At 47.3% G+C, this 17,956-nt stretch overlaps 1 protein-coding gene across 1 annotated transcript in view; it reads right to left on the bottom strand.

The window, feature by feature from the left end:
* Positions 1–17,956, bottom strand: part of SREBF2 (sterol regulatory element binding transcription factor 2) — a 60,545-nt gene that overhangs the window by 17,005 nt on the left and 25,584 nt on the right. The window contains exons 2-11 of the mRNA XM_069490623.1: positions 15,197–15,622; positions 14,004–14,185; positions 12,999–13,145; positions 11,051–11,272; positions 9,796–9,910; positions 9,470–9,651; positions 7,771–7,963; positions 7,057–7,238; positions 5,413–5,689; positions 2,567–2,736 (exon numbers count right to left, since the gene is read on the bottom strand). Of these exons, the coding sequence (XP_069346724.1) occupies positions 2,567–2,736; positions 5,413–5,689; positions 7,057–7,238; positions 7,771–7,963; positions 9,470–9,651; positions 9,796–9,910; positions 11,051–11,272; positions 12,999–13,145; positions 14,004–14,185; positions 15,197–15,622 (2,096 nt within the window). The remainder of the gene's footprint in view (positions 1–2,566; positions 2,737–5,412; positions 5,690–7,056; positions 7,239–7,770; positions 7,964–9,469; positions 9,652–9,795; positions 9,911–11,050; positions 11,273–12,998; positions 13,146–14,003; positions 14,186–15,196; positions 15,623–17,956) is intronic.

Genomic DNA, 17,956 nt, shown 5'->3' with positions numbered 1-17,956 from the left:
ACCCCAAATAAGAGGTAAGACTTGAACAGGGTTTCACAGAAGAGACTATCCAAATTGCTAAAAACATGGAAAGGTGCTCAATGTCATTAATCACCTGGGAACTACAAATGAAAACTACACTGAGATATGGTAGAAGGGCTAAAACAAAAAATTGATATCATCATGTCCTTGGGAGGGAACTCCTGCACACTGCTGGTGGAGTGAATATTGGTACAACCACTTTGGAAACGCTCATAACCTCTGACCCTGCATTGTCCTTCCTAAAAATGCAGTTGCCATGTTCACTGAAAAATGTGTACAGGGAGAGTCATAGCAGCACTCTTCATAATAACCAAAACCAGAAAGCAACTGTAAAGTCCATGTACATTTGTCTAGTCATACAGTGAAATACTATAAAGCAATGAGAATGAACAATCTCCTTCCTTATGCCCCATGACACCCCCACTCCTCAGTATCACACCCATCCCCCATGACACCCCCACTCCTCAGTATCACACCCATACCCCATGACACCCCCACTCCTCAGTATCACACCCATCCCCCATGACACCCCCACTCCTCAGTAATACACCCATCCCCCATGACACCCCCACTCCTCAGTAACACACCCATCCCCCATGACACCCCCACTCCTCAGTAACACACCCATCCCCCATGACACCCCCACTCCTCAGTAACACACCCATCCCCCATGACACCCCCACTCCTCAGTAACACACCCATCCCCCATGACACCCCCACTCCTCAGTAACACACCCATCCCCCATGACACCCCCACTCCTCAGTATCACACCCATCCCCCATGACACCCCCACTCCTCAGTAACACACCCATCCCCCATGACACCCCCACTCCTCAGTAACACACCCATCCCCCATGACACCCCCACTCCTCAGTAACACACCCATCCCCCATGACACCTCCTCTCCTCAGTAACACACCCATCCCCCATGACACCCCCACTCCTCAGTAACACACCCATCCCCCATGACACCCCCACTCCTCAGTATCACACCCATCCCCCATGACACCCCCACTCCTCAGTAACACACCCATCCCCCATGACACCCCCACTCCTCAGTAACACACCCATCCCCCATGACACCCCCACTCCTCAGTAACACACCCAACCCCTTTCTTCCTCCCTCCCTCCCTTCCTTCCTAGCTAATTTTTCTATTTTTTGTACAAACGGGGTCTCATTCTTGCTTAGGCTGATCTTGAACTCCTGACCTCAAGCAACCCTCCCGCCTTGGCCTCCCATAGTGCTAGGATTATAGGCATGAGCCACCTCACCTGGCCATGTTCTATTTCTTGATCTGGGTGGTTATTACATGGCTGAGTTCACTTTGTGAAAATTCATCAAGGTTTATATTAAAACATGCATTTTTCTGCACGTGTGTTGTATTTTGATAAAATAAATGTCTTCAAAACACTTACTGGGGGCATAGAAGTTATAAGAGCACTAAAACGAACAAACTGAACAGGGGAGAGCGCTTGCCAATGCTTCCTCCACTCAGCCTAGATTCAGCCTTCCCAGAAAGCCCACCTTGACTTCTCCTCACATCAGCTTAGGAGCTCAGCGTATTCTGCAGGCAGTGGGTTGGCCCGGCCGTAACGCTCATCCCAGCACAGTCCTAACGGCTGTGTCCCTGTCTGATTCTCTGCCAGACCATATGCTCCCTGAGGACAGGGTAAGTGCCCTGTGCGGAGTGGGTGCTCAGTAATGTCTGCTGAATCAATCAATCTAAGGTCACAGAAAGTGGGCTGAGACACAGAATGTATATGGGGCTTCCCTGTGCCTTTTGTCACCTAGACTAGTGTGATACACCTCAGGAAACATATCAGTGTCAGGGGAAGTTCCCATTCATTCTCAGCCCATCACTATGGTGAGACATGATAATTCCGTTTTGAACTTATCTGATGTATCCAGCAGTCCACCCAAAGTGGGGCACTGAGCACAACAGGCCTGTTTCTGCTAGGGTAGGAGAAAGCATGAGGTTAGAGATGCTGCGAGCTGACTGATAACAAGGACCAGGATTATCCAGTTGTGAACGCCCAAGCCTGGCTCCTGGCCAGGCACATGGGAGGCGCTTGATAACCACAACCCCTGCCCCGGGTCTGACCTGAGCTCCTTGCAGACAGGCACTGGTTTTCACTTCTGGATTCACAGTGCTGTGATCAACACAGGTACCCAATAAATACCTTTTGGGTGAATAAAAGAACCGGGAGACATAACCAAGAGATCCCAAGAATTTTTATGACCACTTGTAGAGCAGTAGACTTGTATATTAACCTTGCTCAAGTACAGTTCTGTATCACTGAACCAATTTTCTTACCCCAGGGCACCAAAATGTCCTGCCTGTAATGCTTGTGCCTAGAAAGGCCACAAGGAGAGGAATTGTGGTCCGTTTTTATTCACTGCTTGAAGCATTGGTGCAATGAGCAACTGAATGAATGCCTACCTCTCTAGGCATGGGGGTGAGGGTGGGGCCCACACCTACTCTGGCTGGGGAGAGTGCTTAGGGAAGTGCTCAGGTTTGCAGAGGGAAACTGAAGGGTACTCACAGCCAGGAAGCCCAGCTTGCCCCCACACCAGGTCTTGAGCCCCATGGCAGCAGTCAGATGGATCTCAACCAGTGTGCTCGGCGGGATTTTCTCCTCTGCACATTCAGCCAGGTTCACAGCACACAAGGCCATGTGCACATCTGAACAGGCGGATCCTGCAGGAAGCTTCCCTAGGTTGGACAGAAACAGACACTAACATTGACAGATCTCCCAAACTTTTTCCCGCTTTCTCCAGCACAGAGTAACAGTGGAACCACAGGAGAAACTAGGTGAGCTTCGTGACCAGACAGGTCTTGGATGGGATGCCAGGCTCTGTGACTTAACTAGCTGCGTGTTCATGTCTACCTCTCAGGGTGGCTGGGGACATGGCACCCAGCTGTGTACAGTGAGAGCCATCATGATTGCAGGCCACTGCCCAGGACTCAGAAGCACACAGTGCAACATTTCCCAGAACAGTGTCAACAACATGGCCACATTCTGCTAATACAGTCCTGTGTCTCCAAATGTTTCAATAGAGATAAGGCAAAAAAAAATTTTTTAAAACCAATTTGAATTATTTTCACTAGAAAACCTCCCACAATATGAGTACACACACTTTTAAGAGGGAAGTAACATAAAACTGAGCAATGACGGCTGGACACAACTTAGGTTAGTAGGTGGAAGGGCAGAAAAGGCTTACTATGCCCTCCCCTAAGAGAGCTGAACAGCAGCTCATCTGGGTGTACCCCTGAAGTCAGGGGACAAAGTGCTCATGCACAGGCCCGACCATGGCTGTCCTGAGGCTTTCATACTGCCGCTTGCTTTGGTCCTCACTGGGGCTGGGAAGTGGCAAGCACAAGCCATCTCCTTGCCTCAGGAAGTACCCAAGGTCCAGATGATGGCAAAACCAGGCTTCCCAAGCTTACTCAGCTCTCATCCTACTAGGCCACCCTGCCTCCCGGGAGACCTCAGCTCCTCCAGTCATTCTGTACTGGCCTGAGCTGTCTGTCTCCTCCAGGAGGCACCGAGCTCTTGCCTTCATGGGGAGAGAGGGGAGAGGACAGTGTGGGAACCACACTGTATTCGTCTCTGTCCCCTCAGTGTCTCGGACAGGTAGTGCTCAGTGAGGGTGGAAGGAATGAGAGATACGAAGCTTCTCAGCTAGAATTCTCCAGAACTTGACAGCAAGGAGGACACAGTCTGCTGATCAGAGAGAGACCTAGGTATGGACTTGTTCTGTTCCATGGGCACAGAGAGGGGGTGGACAAGAAAAAACCAGGGGAAATTTGCAAATAGGGACCTTCTGCTACACTCTACCCCGAGCCCAAGTGTTAAAACTGCACAACTGGCCCCACTGTCTCATCTCCTGCTCACTCCGCCATCGCTGGTGCCTACATCTGTTCCACTGCTGGCAGCCCCTGGGGCATTTCCAACACCTTCCAGTCCACATCCTATTGTTATGTTCTGGCGCCTATCTTCCGGGACATCCCAGCAGCAACGGCTCCCCCTCAACCCTCACTGCCCTGCTCCTCCCAACACTGAGCCTCTCGGATTCTCCTTGGACCTCTCCAGCTGCTCTTCTCTAGCAGCCTCTGCCCGACTCCTCATCCTCTACCTGTTCTTTACATGTGAGTGCTCTTCCAGATGTCCCTGACGGTCCCCTTTTCAGCACATACAGTCTCATCAGTTCCCCTGGTTTTTACTCTTTTCTGGGCTGCAGATTCTGCATGTCCAGCTGCCTACTGAGCGTTTCCCCTCTGTGTCTCACAGGCAAGTGTCCAAAAGGGAACTCGGCATCTTTTCCCTGGCAAGTTGCTCTTTCTCCTCATTTCTTCACCTTTATTTATGGTACTACGGTTCACCCAAACTCCCAAGCAAGAAACCAGTGAGGCATGCTCACCGGCTCCTTCCCTATCCATCACACCAAATGAGTCCCCAAGTCCAGTCAATTCCACGTTCTAATTTCCTCATCTGTCCTTCTGGCATCTAGCATCAGCTACATCAAGCTACATCAGCTTCTATTTGGCCTCCCTAATTCTAGCCTTAATCCTCTGAGATCCATTCTCTATCTGCCATCAGGGTGAATCCTCTAAACTTCAGGAGCACAAATCTGACCATATGCTCTTCACCAGATCCTACTGATACACTCTCTACAAGATCCCCAGCCTGGCTTCCACATCCTTCATGGTCCAGGCACCGCCCTGCCCGCCTGGGCCCTGGATCCTATCACCTTCTCCTTGCACGGCTCACTCTGTGACTACTGACGTATTAGTTGCGAGAGCACCCCAAGTGGGGCTTCTCCTCTGGAACATCCTAGAAGGCACATCTCCTGTAGAGCAGATGATCTCTCTGCATCCCCCATGCAAAGCCACTACTTTACCTGCCCAGAAAGCCTTTCTTGACACTCTACTCAACAGGTACTCCTTCCCTCCCAATGAAAATATGTTTCTTCTGCTGAGTCTAACACACTCACACTGAACTATTATTCATTTGCTGACCTGTCTGCCTTTCTATTACAACAGGAGTTTATTGAAAAAAATAAACGATCATATTTCACTGAATCTAAGATGCCATCAATTTTAAGTCTCTCCATTAAGTATCAGTAAGGAAAAACACTGCCAACTAATCCATAATGCGCCATTGTCTACAGGACACATTCCAAGCATAGAGATTTTACTGTGAAAGAAACGTGCATTTTAGAATTGATGAACCACCGTAATGAGTTACCTTTACAGGAATGGGTGCAGGTAGAAGGCTGGTCTAACCATTCTAAAAGAGCAATGTAAAAAGGGCTTCAACTAGGGTGGAGAAGAGAGATGGCATGCGGTGCCTTGCAGCAAGCCAGACAGCGGCAGCCGCCCCTTCACCTGTGATGTGGAGCTGGTGCAGCCTGTGATACGCCAGGGCTGCATCCCGGGCACTGGTCTTAGCTTCGTCCTCAAAGCCCGCTGCGGTGGCTGGGGTGGCCCGCCAGCGCTGGAAGACTTTCTTGAGCAGCCAGCGCACCAGGCGTAGCTTCTGCAGGCTGTAGCGGATCACATTCCAGGAGAGGCTGCAGGCCAGGTCCAGGCGGGAGGTAGGCAGTGCCCGGCCCAAAACTGACAGGCAGGTTTGTAGGTTGGCAGCGGCAGCTGCAAAATCTCCCTACAAAATAGCAAGGGGGCATTATGGTCACTGGCCTTGCTGTGGCCTTTCTGTTTTGATAGACTTCTACATTCCCCCACCCCATAATCAGAGTAATACACGCCCATTATAGAAACCTGGGAAACTTCAGGAAGCTACAAGAAAGTAAAAAGAAACCATCTATAATCTCATCCCCTGCAACAAATCACTGCTGACATTTTGAGGTATTCCCTTCCAGCCTTTTTACTAAATTGGGATTGCACTGTATTCTTTCTTTAAACAAATGTTGCTCAGAGTTCGTCATGGTAGCTTTTGTATGTAAGACGGTCACACAGGTTTAGATGAACTGCATGATCCTTTAGACTTTTAGGGTCTCAAAGTGTGGTCTGCAGAGGCCAGTAGCAGCAGCCCTTGGGAGTGTGCTAGAAATGCAAACACCTGGGCCTCACCCCAGACCCACTGAATCAGAACCTCTGGGGTTAGAGCCCTCTAGGTGATTCTTGTGCTTGTTAAAAGTTTGAGAACCATGATTTTAGGTAAATTCACAGCTAAACTATCCAACCTAGGATCCAGAAGAACAACTCTTTGCCAACCTGAGATGGTCTAACAGAGAGTCCAGAGTATTAAAGATCTCTCTTTCTCTCTCTCATTACTGGGGACAGAAGACTCAGGCTATACAGTCTTGGGAAACTGAAGTAAATTCTCCTCTTTTCGCCTATTATACAGCTGGTACAATATCTGTGCTTTGCTTCTTATATCATTCCAGGAGCAGAAAAGGGAAGAGTGGGTAAAGATGTTCTCAGAGGGACAATCTCTACAGTGGTGGCTATTTCTTTTTAGCTAAGAGACGCACTTGTATTTATAGATTCCAAAAGAGGCAGCTGTCCCTGGCTCCTTCCCTGCCTTTCCCTTGAAGGCTGCCTGTTTCTAAGGCCCAGTCTTTGGCTCCCATCCCTTCTGACTCAACAACCCAGTTCTCCCCCAGCACCCTGTCCCGGCAGACGTGCATCCTGCCAAACACTCTGGTCCTGCCCCTCCTCGGTCCCCATGGCCTGCCTCCTGGTCGCTGCTCACTCTCCAGGGTCTCTGCCACCATTTCTAAGCAACAGATCCCCTCTGTCAGAACTCATCTCTTCTGCCCCAAACTCCACGGCACCTGATTCTTCCTGTCACGCTGGAGATGATAGATCATTTTGTGCCCATGGAATTACCTACACAAAGGTGCCCTCTCTGCTGCCCCATGCTTGTTCAGGAGCAGGGACCCTTCCTTCTCTCCATCATTGAAGCACCCACCCCGGGACCTCGTCTACGCTGACAATTCAACACAAGCTGCTCAGTTACTGGCCACACTTTGGGGAGGAAGGGGAAGGGCAGATGGCAGAACTCACCCTGGCGAGGTCCAGGTCTGCCTGCTTCCGGTGTCTCCAGAAGGTGACTGAGGAGCGCGAGTGCAGCCGGATCACGGGCTCCCCGTGGACCAGCAGCTTCACAAAGACGCTCAGGACAATCACACCGTTTACCAGCCATAAGAGAAGAGTTGGCACCATCCAGTCAAACCAGCCCCCAGAACCTAGAGGGGCGCGTCACAGCTGAGCTCGCCAGAAAGGGCCTCGTGAGGCAGCCAGGCACCAACTGACCCCAGCCTTGTGACATCAGAGAAACTTCTACCTCATTTTCAGAAGAAAAGGCAGATAATTCTATAACCTAAATAGGAATCCTATAGCCCTTGTCATTATAGAGCTGAGTGCCACAAAAGTCTCTGTTAGCCAGAAAGGGTTAGGACATTGGTTTTGCAACTCAGGTAAAAAAAAACACTACATCCTCCTTCAAATAGGTACCACCCCTGTACCCTCGCTCCCACCCACGGTATTTATAGCAGTGTGGGTTCCTGATTTGTTTTGCTTACTCTAACTGAACTTGGGTTTGCCTTGCTACTTCCAAAATGCAACTTATGCCAGTCCCTATCAGAAGCAAGCAGGTGGGAGCTCACTATCAAAGCCCTCTGGCACCTGGCAGACAAGCCAAGCAGTTTGTACACAGGACCCTCCTCCTGCCACAGCAGTACACCCATGCCCAGGCGGCACAAGGGGCTCTCCACCTACCTGACTCGAATGACAGTACACTGCGGCCAGAGCCTGAGTATGCGTGCTGGTCGGAGTCGAGGGACCCTCCCCATTGCAGCAAGGAAGTCAGGGGGTTAAAGGAGAGGCACAGGAAGGTGAGGACACACAGCAGAATTCGAGAGCGGTCCACCATGCCCAGCGCTACGGGAGGAGAGTCCGGCTCATCTTTGACCTTCAAAATAGTGCCTCAAGGTTGGAATGAATATCATGTGGGTTTTTACAGCACTTTACATATATGCATCAGGAAACAATTGCGAGATTTAAATTCAAGACCATTTAATAAGGTAGGAATAAAGCCAGGTGGCAAGTAAGAAGCCTACAATTCACAAACGGCTGCTCAAACATTAGAACATTTGCCCTCTTGCTGACTGAGAAAAGTACATGTTCCAAAGAACAAAGGTATAAGAGATTTCCTTTTGAAACAGAGCTTTATCACAAAAGAGAACACACTGTTGCTGTATAATTCCAGAAAAGGCGAAACAAATCTAAAGTGACAGGAAGCTGATGAATCAGTAGTTGTCTGAGGCTGGAGAGGGGTGTGTGAACTACCTGCAAAGGTGTACGAAGGCACTTTTTGGGGTGATGGAAATGTTCCACATCTTGATTATAGTGATAGTTACATAGCAGCGTACATTATGTTAAAACTCCTGGCACTGTACATTTAAAATAGGTGTATTTTACTGCATTTAAATTATACCTCAATAAAGTTGATTAAATACTGTACTTCAGTGTGGATATAAAGGATTTTTCTTGATCTAAATTTGTAACATTGTCTGCCCCCACCCCTACCCCCCATTTTACAGAAGGAGGAAGGGAGAGAGGGAAGAAGGCTGGAGCTGGATTCTCCCTGAAGCCCCAATGTGTACATACCATATGACTCCTTTTCAATATTTTAAAACTATTTGAAAATTTTTCCTGATGACTCAGAAGCCTAGCTAATTCAATTGATATGTCTAATGGCCTATTGTTACTAAACAGAATCATATTCATAAAATATTTCAAAAATAGAGCTTCCTTAGCAAAATTAAGTATATGATGCAATAAACGCTTAGTTGAAAACAAACACTAGAAGGAAACTTTGTGCTTTCAGAGTCAGAAACTGCCAATGTCAAAATACAGTATAGAACCCAGTGGTCTCGTAGGTTCCCGGGAAGATCATTAGGCTCAGAGCCTCTTTTAACCAATTCCATTAAACTACAATTGCCAGGGGCTTTCTTTAACAATTAAAGGTCCTTAGTTGAAATGTTATCTGTTGGGCTGCAAATTGTAATCATTTTCCAAAAGAGGACCCAGAGGCAGCCTCATCCTAAACCCATGGATCAGCCTCAGGCCTCCCCAGGTGGTCTGAGCAGGACCATCACTGGCGGAGGGAAGTAATGAGGCACCTCCAGCAACTCCCAGCACGCACAGACAGCTGCTGCGTGTCCCAGTTCTGGATCTGGCACCCATTCCTCTCTGACAGGGCCTTTCAGCAAGGACCAGCTAAACCCGAGGGACAGTTTTCACCCCGTCCCCCCAACCCTAGTCAGTTTTCTTTCTTTACTCTCCAGGACCTGGCTAACTTCACAGAATTCCTATTCCTCTCCAGCCTAGGTCCTCTGAACATCTGGCCTGGGACACTATTTGTGGCCTTCCCCCTACTTCCTTAGGGGAAACAGAGATTTCAGGGAGCTCATACCTTTGCATCATCCAGCAGAGGGCTTCCTGGCTCAGAGTCAATGGAGTACGGGGAGAAGCCAGCCTGGGACCCTGAGTCAGAGGCTGGGGGAGACATCAGAAGGACGTTCTGATTAAAATCCTCAATCTTCAGGTCCACCTCACTGTCCACCAGACTGCCTAGGTCGATGCCTTTCAGGAGCTCTGCAAAGAAAACCCCACCTGGTAAAGATGATCTCCTTTTATAAAGCTTCACCTGGGCAGGGGCTGGGCTGGGCTGGGCAAGGCCTCGTGCTGTTGCCCAGCACGTAGTGGTCTGAGAACACTTCTCTCAGTGAGCACACTTACTGTTTTTCTGATTTGCCAGCTTCAGCACCATGTTCTCCTGGCGCAGTTTATGATTGACTTGCTGCAGGTATTTGATGTAGTCAATGGCTTTCCGCAGAACGCCAGACTTGTGCATCTGGGAAGATGAGTGAAAGCACAGTGAGACCAGTGTAGGCTGTACGGTGAAGACAGCAGAGCCCTAGACTCGTGGGTTGACAGCACGGCTCTGGGGTAGGAGATGTGGGGTTCAGATGCTGGTGCCCCCACTGATGCTGTGCTACCCCAGGACAAGTTACTCCATACCTCTGGACTTTACTCTCCTCCTCCTCAACATAGGGATAAGGACAGTATGTGAATCACAGGCTTGCAGTGAAGAGTAAACAAGGTAATAAGTATAAAGAGCTTAGCACGGAGCCCAGCACATAGCTGACAATAAATAAATATTAGTTATTATTCCTACATCTTTTTTTTTTTTTTCCAGCATATTGCAGGGGTACAAATGTTTAGGTTACATATATTGCCTTTGCCCCACCCGAGTCAGAGCTTCAAGTGTGTCCATCCCCCACCCTACTTCTGATAATAATCCTAAACAAACTTTAAGGAAAACAAGTGACAAAAAACCAGAGCACTGTTGGACAGTTATCTTAAGTAAAGGCATATATTTTTACTTAACATATATACCTTTTAGATTTGTAAGCAACAAGTAATGAAACTTTCTTTCAAAACAGGGCTAAAGGTGAACAGATGATAGGTAAAAAAAACAAAAAATCTCCTACTTGCCAGAAGATACATTTATTGAAACACCAGAAACATTTGGAAAATCAGTTTCATCTATTTGCTGTGGGTTAAAGATCCAATCTCCATTTTTTCCCTCTTCCCTAAAAGGTAAAAATATTGCTGGCCACCCTAAACACAGCTAAAAACATGCCAGCAATGCCATTAGCTGACTCTAAGGCACACAACAGGCCTCGACCTGGCCACTGATGAGTGGCAGGCATCTCTCTCTGCCTCTGAGCCTGGGGTCCCCCATCACTGCAGAGCACAGTGGAAGGAATCAAAGGTCCCAGTGGGCCACTGCCTTATCAACCCTCAGCAGTTCCCTTATGTTGATTAATATTTTATAATCTTGACAAACACCAAATACTTTATAAGAAAGCACCTCTAACTCATTCTTGTATTCACTCAGCTTGGGCTTGGGACTTACCTAAATTCTCCAGGCAAAGACAGGTAGAGGGGAGATGGCGGGGCATGAAATACCATTTTGCTTGGCACCCACCTTGGCATCTGTCCCCATGACCAGGTCTTTCAATTCAATGATTTTGTCATTGATGGAGGAACGATATCGTTTCTCAATGATATTGTGTGTTGTCCGCCTTTCTCCTTCTTTGGGGGGCTCAAGTTGCTTAACTCCTCCAGGTACCTGCTTAATGGGTACTTTCTCTTGCCCCATCATCACAGGCATTGTGGTCAGAATGGTCCCGTTGCTGCCCACCAGGGTCTAGAACAGGCACAGGCATGGAGAGGAATTATTCCTTCATTAGTCTGCATAAAGCAACCTCACAACACAAACCCGCTAGCCCCTGGCACGTGGCATCAGCTGGCAATGCTTTATGAGGTCTGAGACTCTTCATAGGTTAAGTCAGGCTCCAAGAAGCCTCATGAGCCACAAGACCTCAGTCACTACCTCCCTTTTAGAATCACTGTCAATAAATTACACTACAAAAGGATTAACATGGCTAAATATGTTTTAACCTTTGATCTCGGTATGCCAGAACCAAGTCCTCAGTTCTGCTTTGCTGTCAAACTGTTAACCACCTCTGAATTCATACACAGTGAACCACACTTAGTTGGCACCAGAGAAAACTTTCTCCTGGTATATGACACATTTTTTCCCTCCAAAATGACAATTAAACAAATTACTGCATTTCTTTATACAATTTGGGCATCAAAAAGCTTAAGGGAAGAACTGACACTCTCAATCAGAGCCATTTGATTAAATAAATAGGCCAACCACAGAGGTTTCCCCCTTTTATTCCTGATCTCTGCTTTTCCCTCTTCTTGTTTCTATTTTTTCTAATTTTAGTTTTATTTTCTTTAATAAATGGCCTCAATATTTAAATGGCCAATAAATAAATACAAAGGTCATTAGTCATCAATAAATAATTCATACATAACAAAAACCACAAATCTTAAATTTAAAGCTTGCCAAATTTTATATATGTATATGATATGTGTAACCACTCAGACCGAGAGAGCGCCAATTGCCACCTCTACCAGGTAAGGACGTGCCCCCATGTCATCACTGCTCTGATTTCTTTCACCAGAGCCTAGTTTGGCTTCTTTTTGAACTTCAAATGAATGGGATTATTAGCACGGACTCTTTAGTTACAGCCTTCTTTTTCTCAATACACTGTTTTTGAGGGTCTGCCATTTTGTTTCATGTATCAATAGCCCTTTTCTTGTTTCTGATTTGATTTTGAGACAGGGTCTCGGCTCTGTCTCCCAGGCTACAGTGATATAGTGGTGTCATCCTAGCTCACGGCAACCTCAAACTCCTGGGCTCAAGTGATCCTTCCGCCTTAGCCTCCCAAAGTTTTAGGATTACAGGTGTGAGCCACCAGACCCAGCCAATAGTTCTTTTTTTTTTTTTTTTAATTGCTGGGCACAATTTCATTGTATGAATTTATTTATCACAACTTGTTTATCTATTCCCCTATGGATGGGCATTTGAGTTGTTTCCATTTCTTAGCTTTTATGAATAAAGCCAGTGCTTCCAAATTTTAATCACCATTTACTTTAACAGACTCTCTTGCCACTGGATGCTCAAAGTGGCTGAGAACCTATAACTGAATGATGGGATGCCTTCCCCGTCCCTTACCTTGGAGCCTCTCCCTGCCTGGTGGCCCTAGGGTCCTTCAGAAGCCAAACCTCCATTAACAGGACCTCAGAGGCGGATGGTCTGTATGGAGATGTTGGCAAGGAACTGGGGTTCCTCTGCAGTTCTTTTCTACCCGCTTGTAGGCCCCGGTACTCCCAACTAACAACCACTGGTAGTATTTCTTCAAGGGAAAAAACTAAGAGGGGTGATAGTTACAATGTGACTGACACATTCTATAGAGCTTCTGATACCTACTCAGCATATAGAGACTTTAACATCTCTGAAGCCTAATACCCTCCAAGAATGAAGGTGGAGGGAAGAGGGCAGGGGAGAAGGCAGCTCTTACTGGTACTTGAAGGGCAGCCGTCTGGATAGGGGTGGTGAGGGCAGTGAGGGCTGGGTTTTGGACTGCAGCCATGACAGGGCTGCCATCTGTTTTCAGCGTGGTCAAAACAAGGGAATCCGTCTTAATGATCTGAGGCTGGACCAGAACCTAGATGAAGAAGGAAGAAAAGGAAAAGGAAGGTATCATTATTTTTCTATTTTTCATTTGTTTCTCACTGCCATAGAATCTCCAAGAATGAATGAGAAAATAAATAATTTTTATGAAATTGAGAATCAAAAAATATCATGAAATCTCAGAAGATACTTCAAAAGCTGGCTATTTTGTACAGCCTGAATACTGGGTTCAGGGGAAGAAGGAAGGGCTAGTTAAAGAGGTTCCTGAGTTTTAAGGCTGAAAGGTTTCTAAGAGGGCAGTACCAGGGGCCCAGCAGGAGCAGAGCAGGGATGGGTGGGGTGGATGGAGGAGGGGAGAGAGGTCTGACTTTGACAGACTCAGGACAGCCAGAAACACGGCCGAGAAGCAAAAATAATAACTCTTAGATTTGTTTTAAAGATAAATTACTTTGTTAGTAAGAAAATATGGTCCATTAGATACATGACATAAAGATAGTTTTCTGATTATAAAAATCATACATGTACCCTCTGAAAAGTAATACAATGTTCAGCATCTATAGCAAAAAAATACCGAAAACATAAAACTATAAAGAAGAAAATCATCTGGGAGATACCAATTTGGTGCATTTCTTTCCAGTTTTACACCCACTACATGTGTAAATGAGTGACTACCCCAGGCTTTACCGAGTGCCTGTGAGTGTCAGTGTCTATCTGCAGATGTGGGCTCAGCCAGGTCTTTATATGCTGCTCACAGGTGCATCCTGGGGCCCTACAAGTGGCTTGCTCTGTGTCTACCCTTGCTGGTCCTTCTTAGTATGTAGACCACATCTTTAGCCAAGGACCAGCTGACAGCCCCAACTGGTACATCCCTGAATCCCTTCCAGCCACCTACCGGGACCTGCTGCACCTGGGGCGCGGCAACTGTCTGCACCGTGGCTGGGGCAAGGGTCTGCAGTGTGCCATTGGCCGTTTGTGTCAGCACTCGCTGGGCCTGTACCGTCTGTACCTGCTGCTGGATGGTGACCGGCTGTACCTGGGAGGATGTCACCAGGCTTTGGACTTGAGGCTGAAGGACTTGGTTAGAAGAGGAGAAAGAAGTCACATGGATGAAGAATACATTCTGTCACTGTAGCTGCAGCAATAACCTGAGGATGGAGTATCTCATAATGATTCCAACTCCCCACCTGCTGCTGGAGAAGATTTGCACAGCCATTTACAAGCTGGTTCAGATAACAAGAACATCCCATAAGGGCTGCATCAATTTCTGAGAGAACGAGTACAAATTGTTTTATTACACTGGGCGATGGGGTGGAGGGAAGGGAAGCTAGTGGGCAAACGACTGCATCCAGCAAGGGAGTTAACAGATGTGGAGAATCAACAACTCCCTGGGGCTTCATTTCCTCCCGTCCTTCCTAGATGGAAAGTGTACTTTGGGATGACTGTCTCAGCTTTTTGCCTTTACACCCACCCCACTCCCCCAAATTCTTGATCTCCCTTGAAGAACTGTCAGATTCTTTAAAATTCAGAGCAATACTAAAACCACCCAGGGCTCCCCACAGAGTCAGAGGGAAATCTGATAAAAAGGCACTGGGATACAGCATATCACGGAAAGAACAAGCCACCTTCATTCATTCATTCACTCAACACATACTGAGACCGTGAGGCCTGCTACTCGGAGATGCAGCACCTGTATTAAAAGTCATATTCATCTCCATAGGTGTTTGCTGAATGAATGTCCTCAACCTGTGGGTGCTGAGATATGACTACTGCCTCGGCAAGTTTCAAGCCTAATCTTATTCAAGCCTCCACCACTAGACACTAGGATGGCCCTGTGTCTACTATGCTTGTTGGATTTTTTGACCAAGTATCTTTGAAGCAGGCACAATAGATATTAAGGTATTTGAAGAAGCAGAATGTGAAATGTTCCTGTACCAGTTCTTACTGCCAGTTTCCAGAAACTCATTCAGACAGGACCATATCGATATATCTGTCGTCCCCAAAGAGGACAGAAAGATTTAGTGAGTGCAAACTGGCCCATAAACTTTGGAACCAACCAGTCACTACCATATGTGCCTTCTGAATCACCTTGAAAGCTGGTAGCTGCATTCTGGTATATTAAAGGCTGCTGGATGATCCTTGTCTGCGGAGCGGTGCTGAATGTCGGGGTGATCATTACTGTCTGTTGTTGCAGCTGAGCTTGAGGTTGAGGCTGGGGCTGGGGGCGGGGCTGAAGGATAGGAGTTGCCCTCGGTGGGGTGGGAACTGAGGTGGCAGGGACCTTGACCTGCAGGGCTGGAGCCTGGGGGGAAGCAGCTGAGGGAGAGAATGAAGGTAATGGGACCTGGCTGAATGACCGCTGCATCGAAGGGTCCACGGCTCCACTGCTGCTGCCTCTGCCATTGCTGCTGCCACTGCTGCCACCACCACTACTGCCAGGAAAGGAGCTACACAGCTGCTCTGAAAACAAGTCAGGGAACTCTCCCACTTGATTACTGACAAACTGCAGCATCTCTGTAAACAAAAGAAAAGAAATTTTGTTGCCATCCAAAATATTAACTTTCAAACTTGCTTAAGAAACTGAGGCATGAAAATTCAATGGCTTTCCTAAATCCACAGCAGAAATAGGTCAGGAAACCCTTACCTCCTTCTTATGTGGGCCAAATCGGCTGACCAAGGCCCCGAGACAACAGGAAGGACTTCATGTGTTTGATGTCCTCTTCTTTCCTCACCCCACCTCCAGGCCCTTTCTACCCATTTTCCTAATTGCTTTTATCAATCATAATAGGAACTACCTCTGTCCAAGGTGGGTATTGGTTTGTGCAGGGTATTGTGGGTCCTCTTTTACAGGTGGAGACACTGAGGCAGTAGGCGTAGTCACTGTCCTAAGGCTTTGGAGTGCAACGAAGTGTGAGGCCAGCTCCAGGCTCAGCACTGCCAGACCCTAACTCTCTCTAACCCCTTTCCTCACCACAGGCAGGCTCTGGACCTCCTCTCCAAGCTGAGCAAACCCTTGGCACTGCTGTTGCCCTCAGAAACACTCACAGATGACAAAGTTGATGGCCCCTAAGTCATGAATCTTTAGGGGTAGAAAGGATGGAAAGATCATATATGAAGTCCAGAATAGGGAAATAACTTGACCAAGGTCACATAGCTTGTCAGGGCACAGCCAGGATTAGAGCCAGCTCTCTGCCTCCCAGCCGTGCCCTGGGCTGCATGCTTTACAGGGCCCGCTCTGGCCCTCCTCTGGTTGTGTACCTTCCCTCTGCGCAAGGAGTCCATGGGGCCAAGGGGATGTGTTCACCTGGAGACATCCCTTTCCAGATCATGTTCTAAGTACGTGGGACCCTGAAATTCTCAGTCATTAGAAGCAAGTCTGTTTCCAGGGCCTCTTCCTTGGTCCATCCTCCCAAAGGCTCACCAAAACCCAACTTAATCTACAACTAGCAACTCATCCCTCATGAGTCCTTCCTCTTCCTATGGTTGGTCCCTATTAGGAGTCAGGGGCCTCAGCTCTGTCCCAGATATTTTCAGATATACAGTTCTTTATGTTGTCCACTTTCCTTCCCCTTTCCTCTCTCCAGACAGTTCCAAGAAGCTATTACTTGTTCTTGAACTCTGGTCCCTCCTTTCCAAACCCTCAAGGCCATATGATGCTCTGATTTGGACACCAAAACAACAAAAACCATCACCACCACCACCACCAAAAAGGCACTATCTCCAGCTACTCCCCCAAAACCTTCATCAGCATGTCCTTCCCAGGTCTCTGATACTGTGTGTGTATGTGTGTGTGAGAGTGAGGGGGTCTGGGGTATGAAGAGGAGTATGCCTAGTAAGCAGAAAGCTGCTAGGGGTTTCTAGTGTGGCTTCCATATGTGATAATCAGAGCTTAGCATTTCAATTTCGCCACCTTAAAGTGTTCAGTCAGTTAAACCTGCTGGGCAAAATAGTACCTCACCTGACAAAATTCCTACATAGTGGTACTACTATTTACCAACACCTGGACACTGGCTCTGTCCTCACTCAGCCATTGTATGCAGGAGGGAGAACTGGGCAGACTGCCACAGACACTGCAACTTGCACCAACCAGTTCCAACTCCCCGTAAATGGTTAAACTAAGAAATGTCCTCTAACTCAGCACAAGGTTTAAAGAAAACACAATTTAGTGCTGACACATTCCAAGCACAAGATTATACATAAAATGCTTTGAGAAAATGATTAAGAGAAACCTAATAATTTGTTGAACCTTCCAGAATTCCCATAAAATCCCAACTCTTTGGGAAATTAACAGAGGCCTACTTTGTGAGCCAGAAGAATATCACTCATTCGCTGCCTGTTTTCATCCATGGAAAACCAAGGAGGACAGAAGGCCAGGGTGGCCTGGTAGATGGGCACAGGATTTGTGCCACTTGGGCCTGCATGTGAGTCTTAGGAGGCCCACCTAACACACTGACTGACACACTAGAAAAAAAAATATTTTCTTTGGGGCCACGGTCTTTAATTATGAAAATAGAATAAAAACTTCGAAAACAAAATAAGCCTTTCTAATTTAATGAAAAATTTTTTATTTTTTATTGTTTTTTGTGCATGAGTTATATGCAACTTGAAAAACAGTTCTCATGGCTCCCAAGGTGAAGAGATGTGTGAGTTACATATGCTTCACGAGGCCCCCGGGCTCAAAACTGGCGTGAGTTAAATGCAACTCACATGGCACTTAATGTGCTTATCAGCTATGTGAGTGTGGGCAAGTTACTTCTGTCTATGCCTTGGTTTCCTCACTACAAAAGGCTGCTTTGAGAATATACACTGGGTCTCTTTGCTCTGAGGATTAGTAAGATAATTTATGCA

This window comes from Eulemur rufifrons, chromosome 16, assembly GCF_041146395.1.
Source record: "Eulemur rufifrons isolate Redbay chromosome 16, OSU_ERuf_1, whole genome shotgun sequence".
NCBI lineage: Eukaryota > Metazoa > Chordata > Mammalia > Primates > Lemuridae > Eulemur > Eulemur rufifrons.
This window is presented reverse-complemented; position numbering and strand designations above follow the sequence as displayed.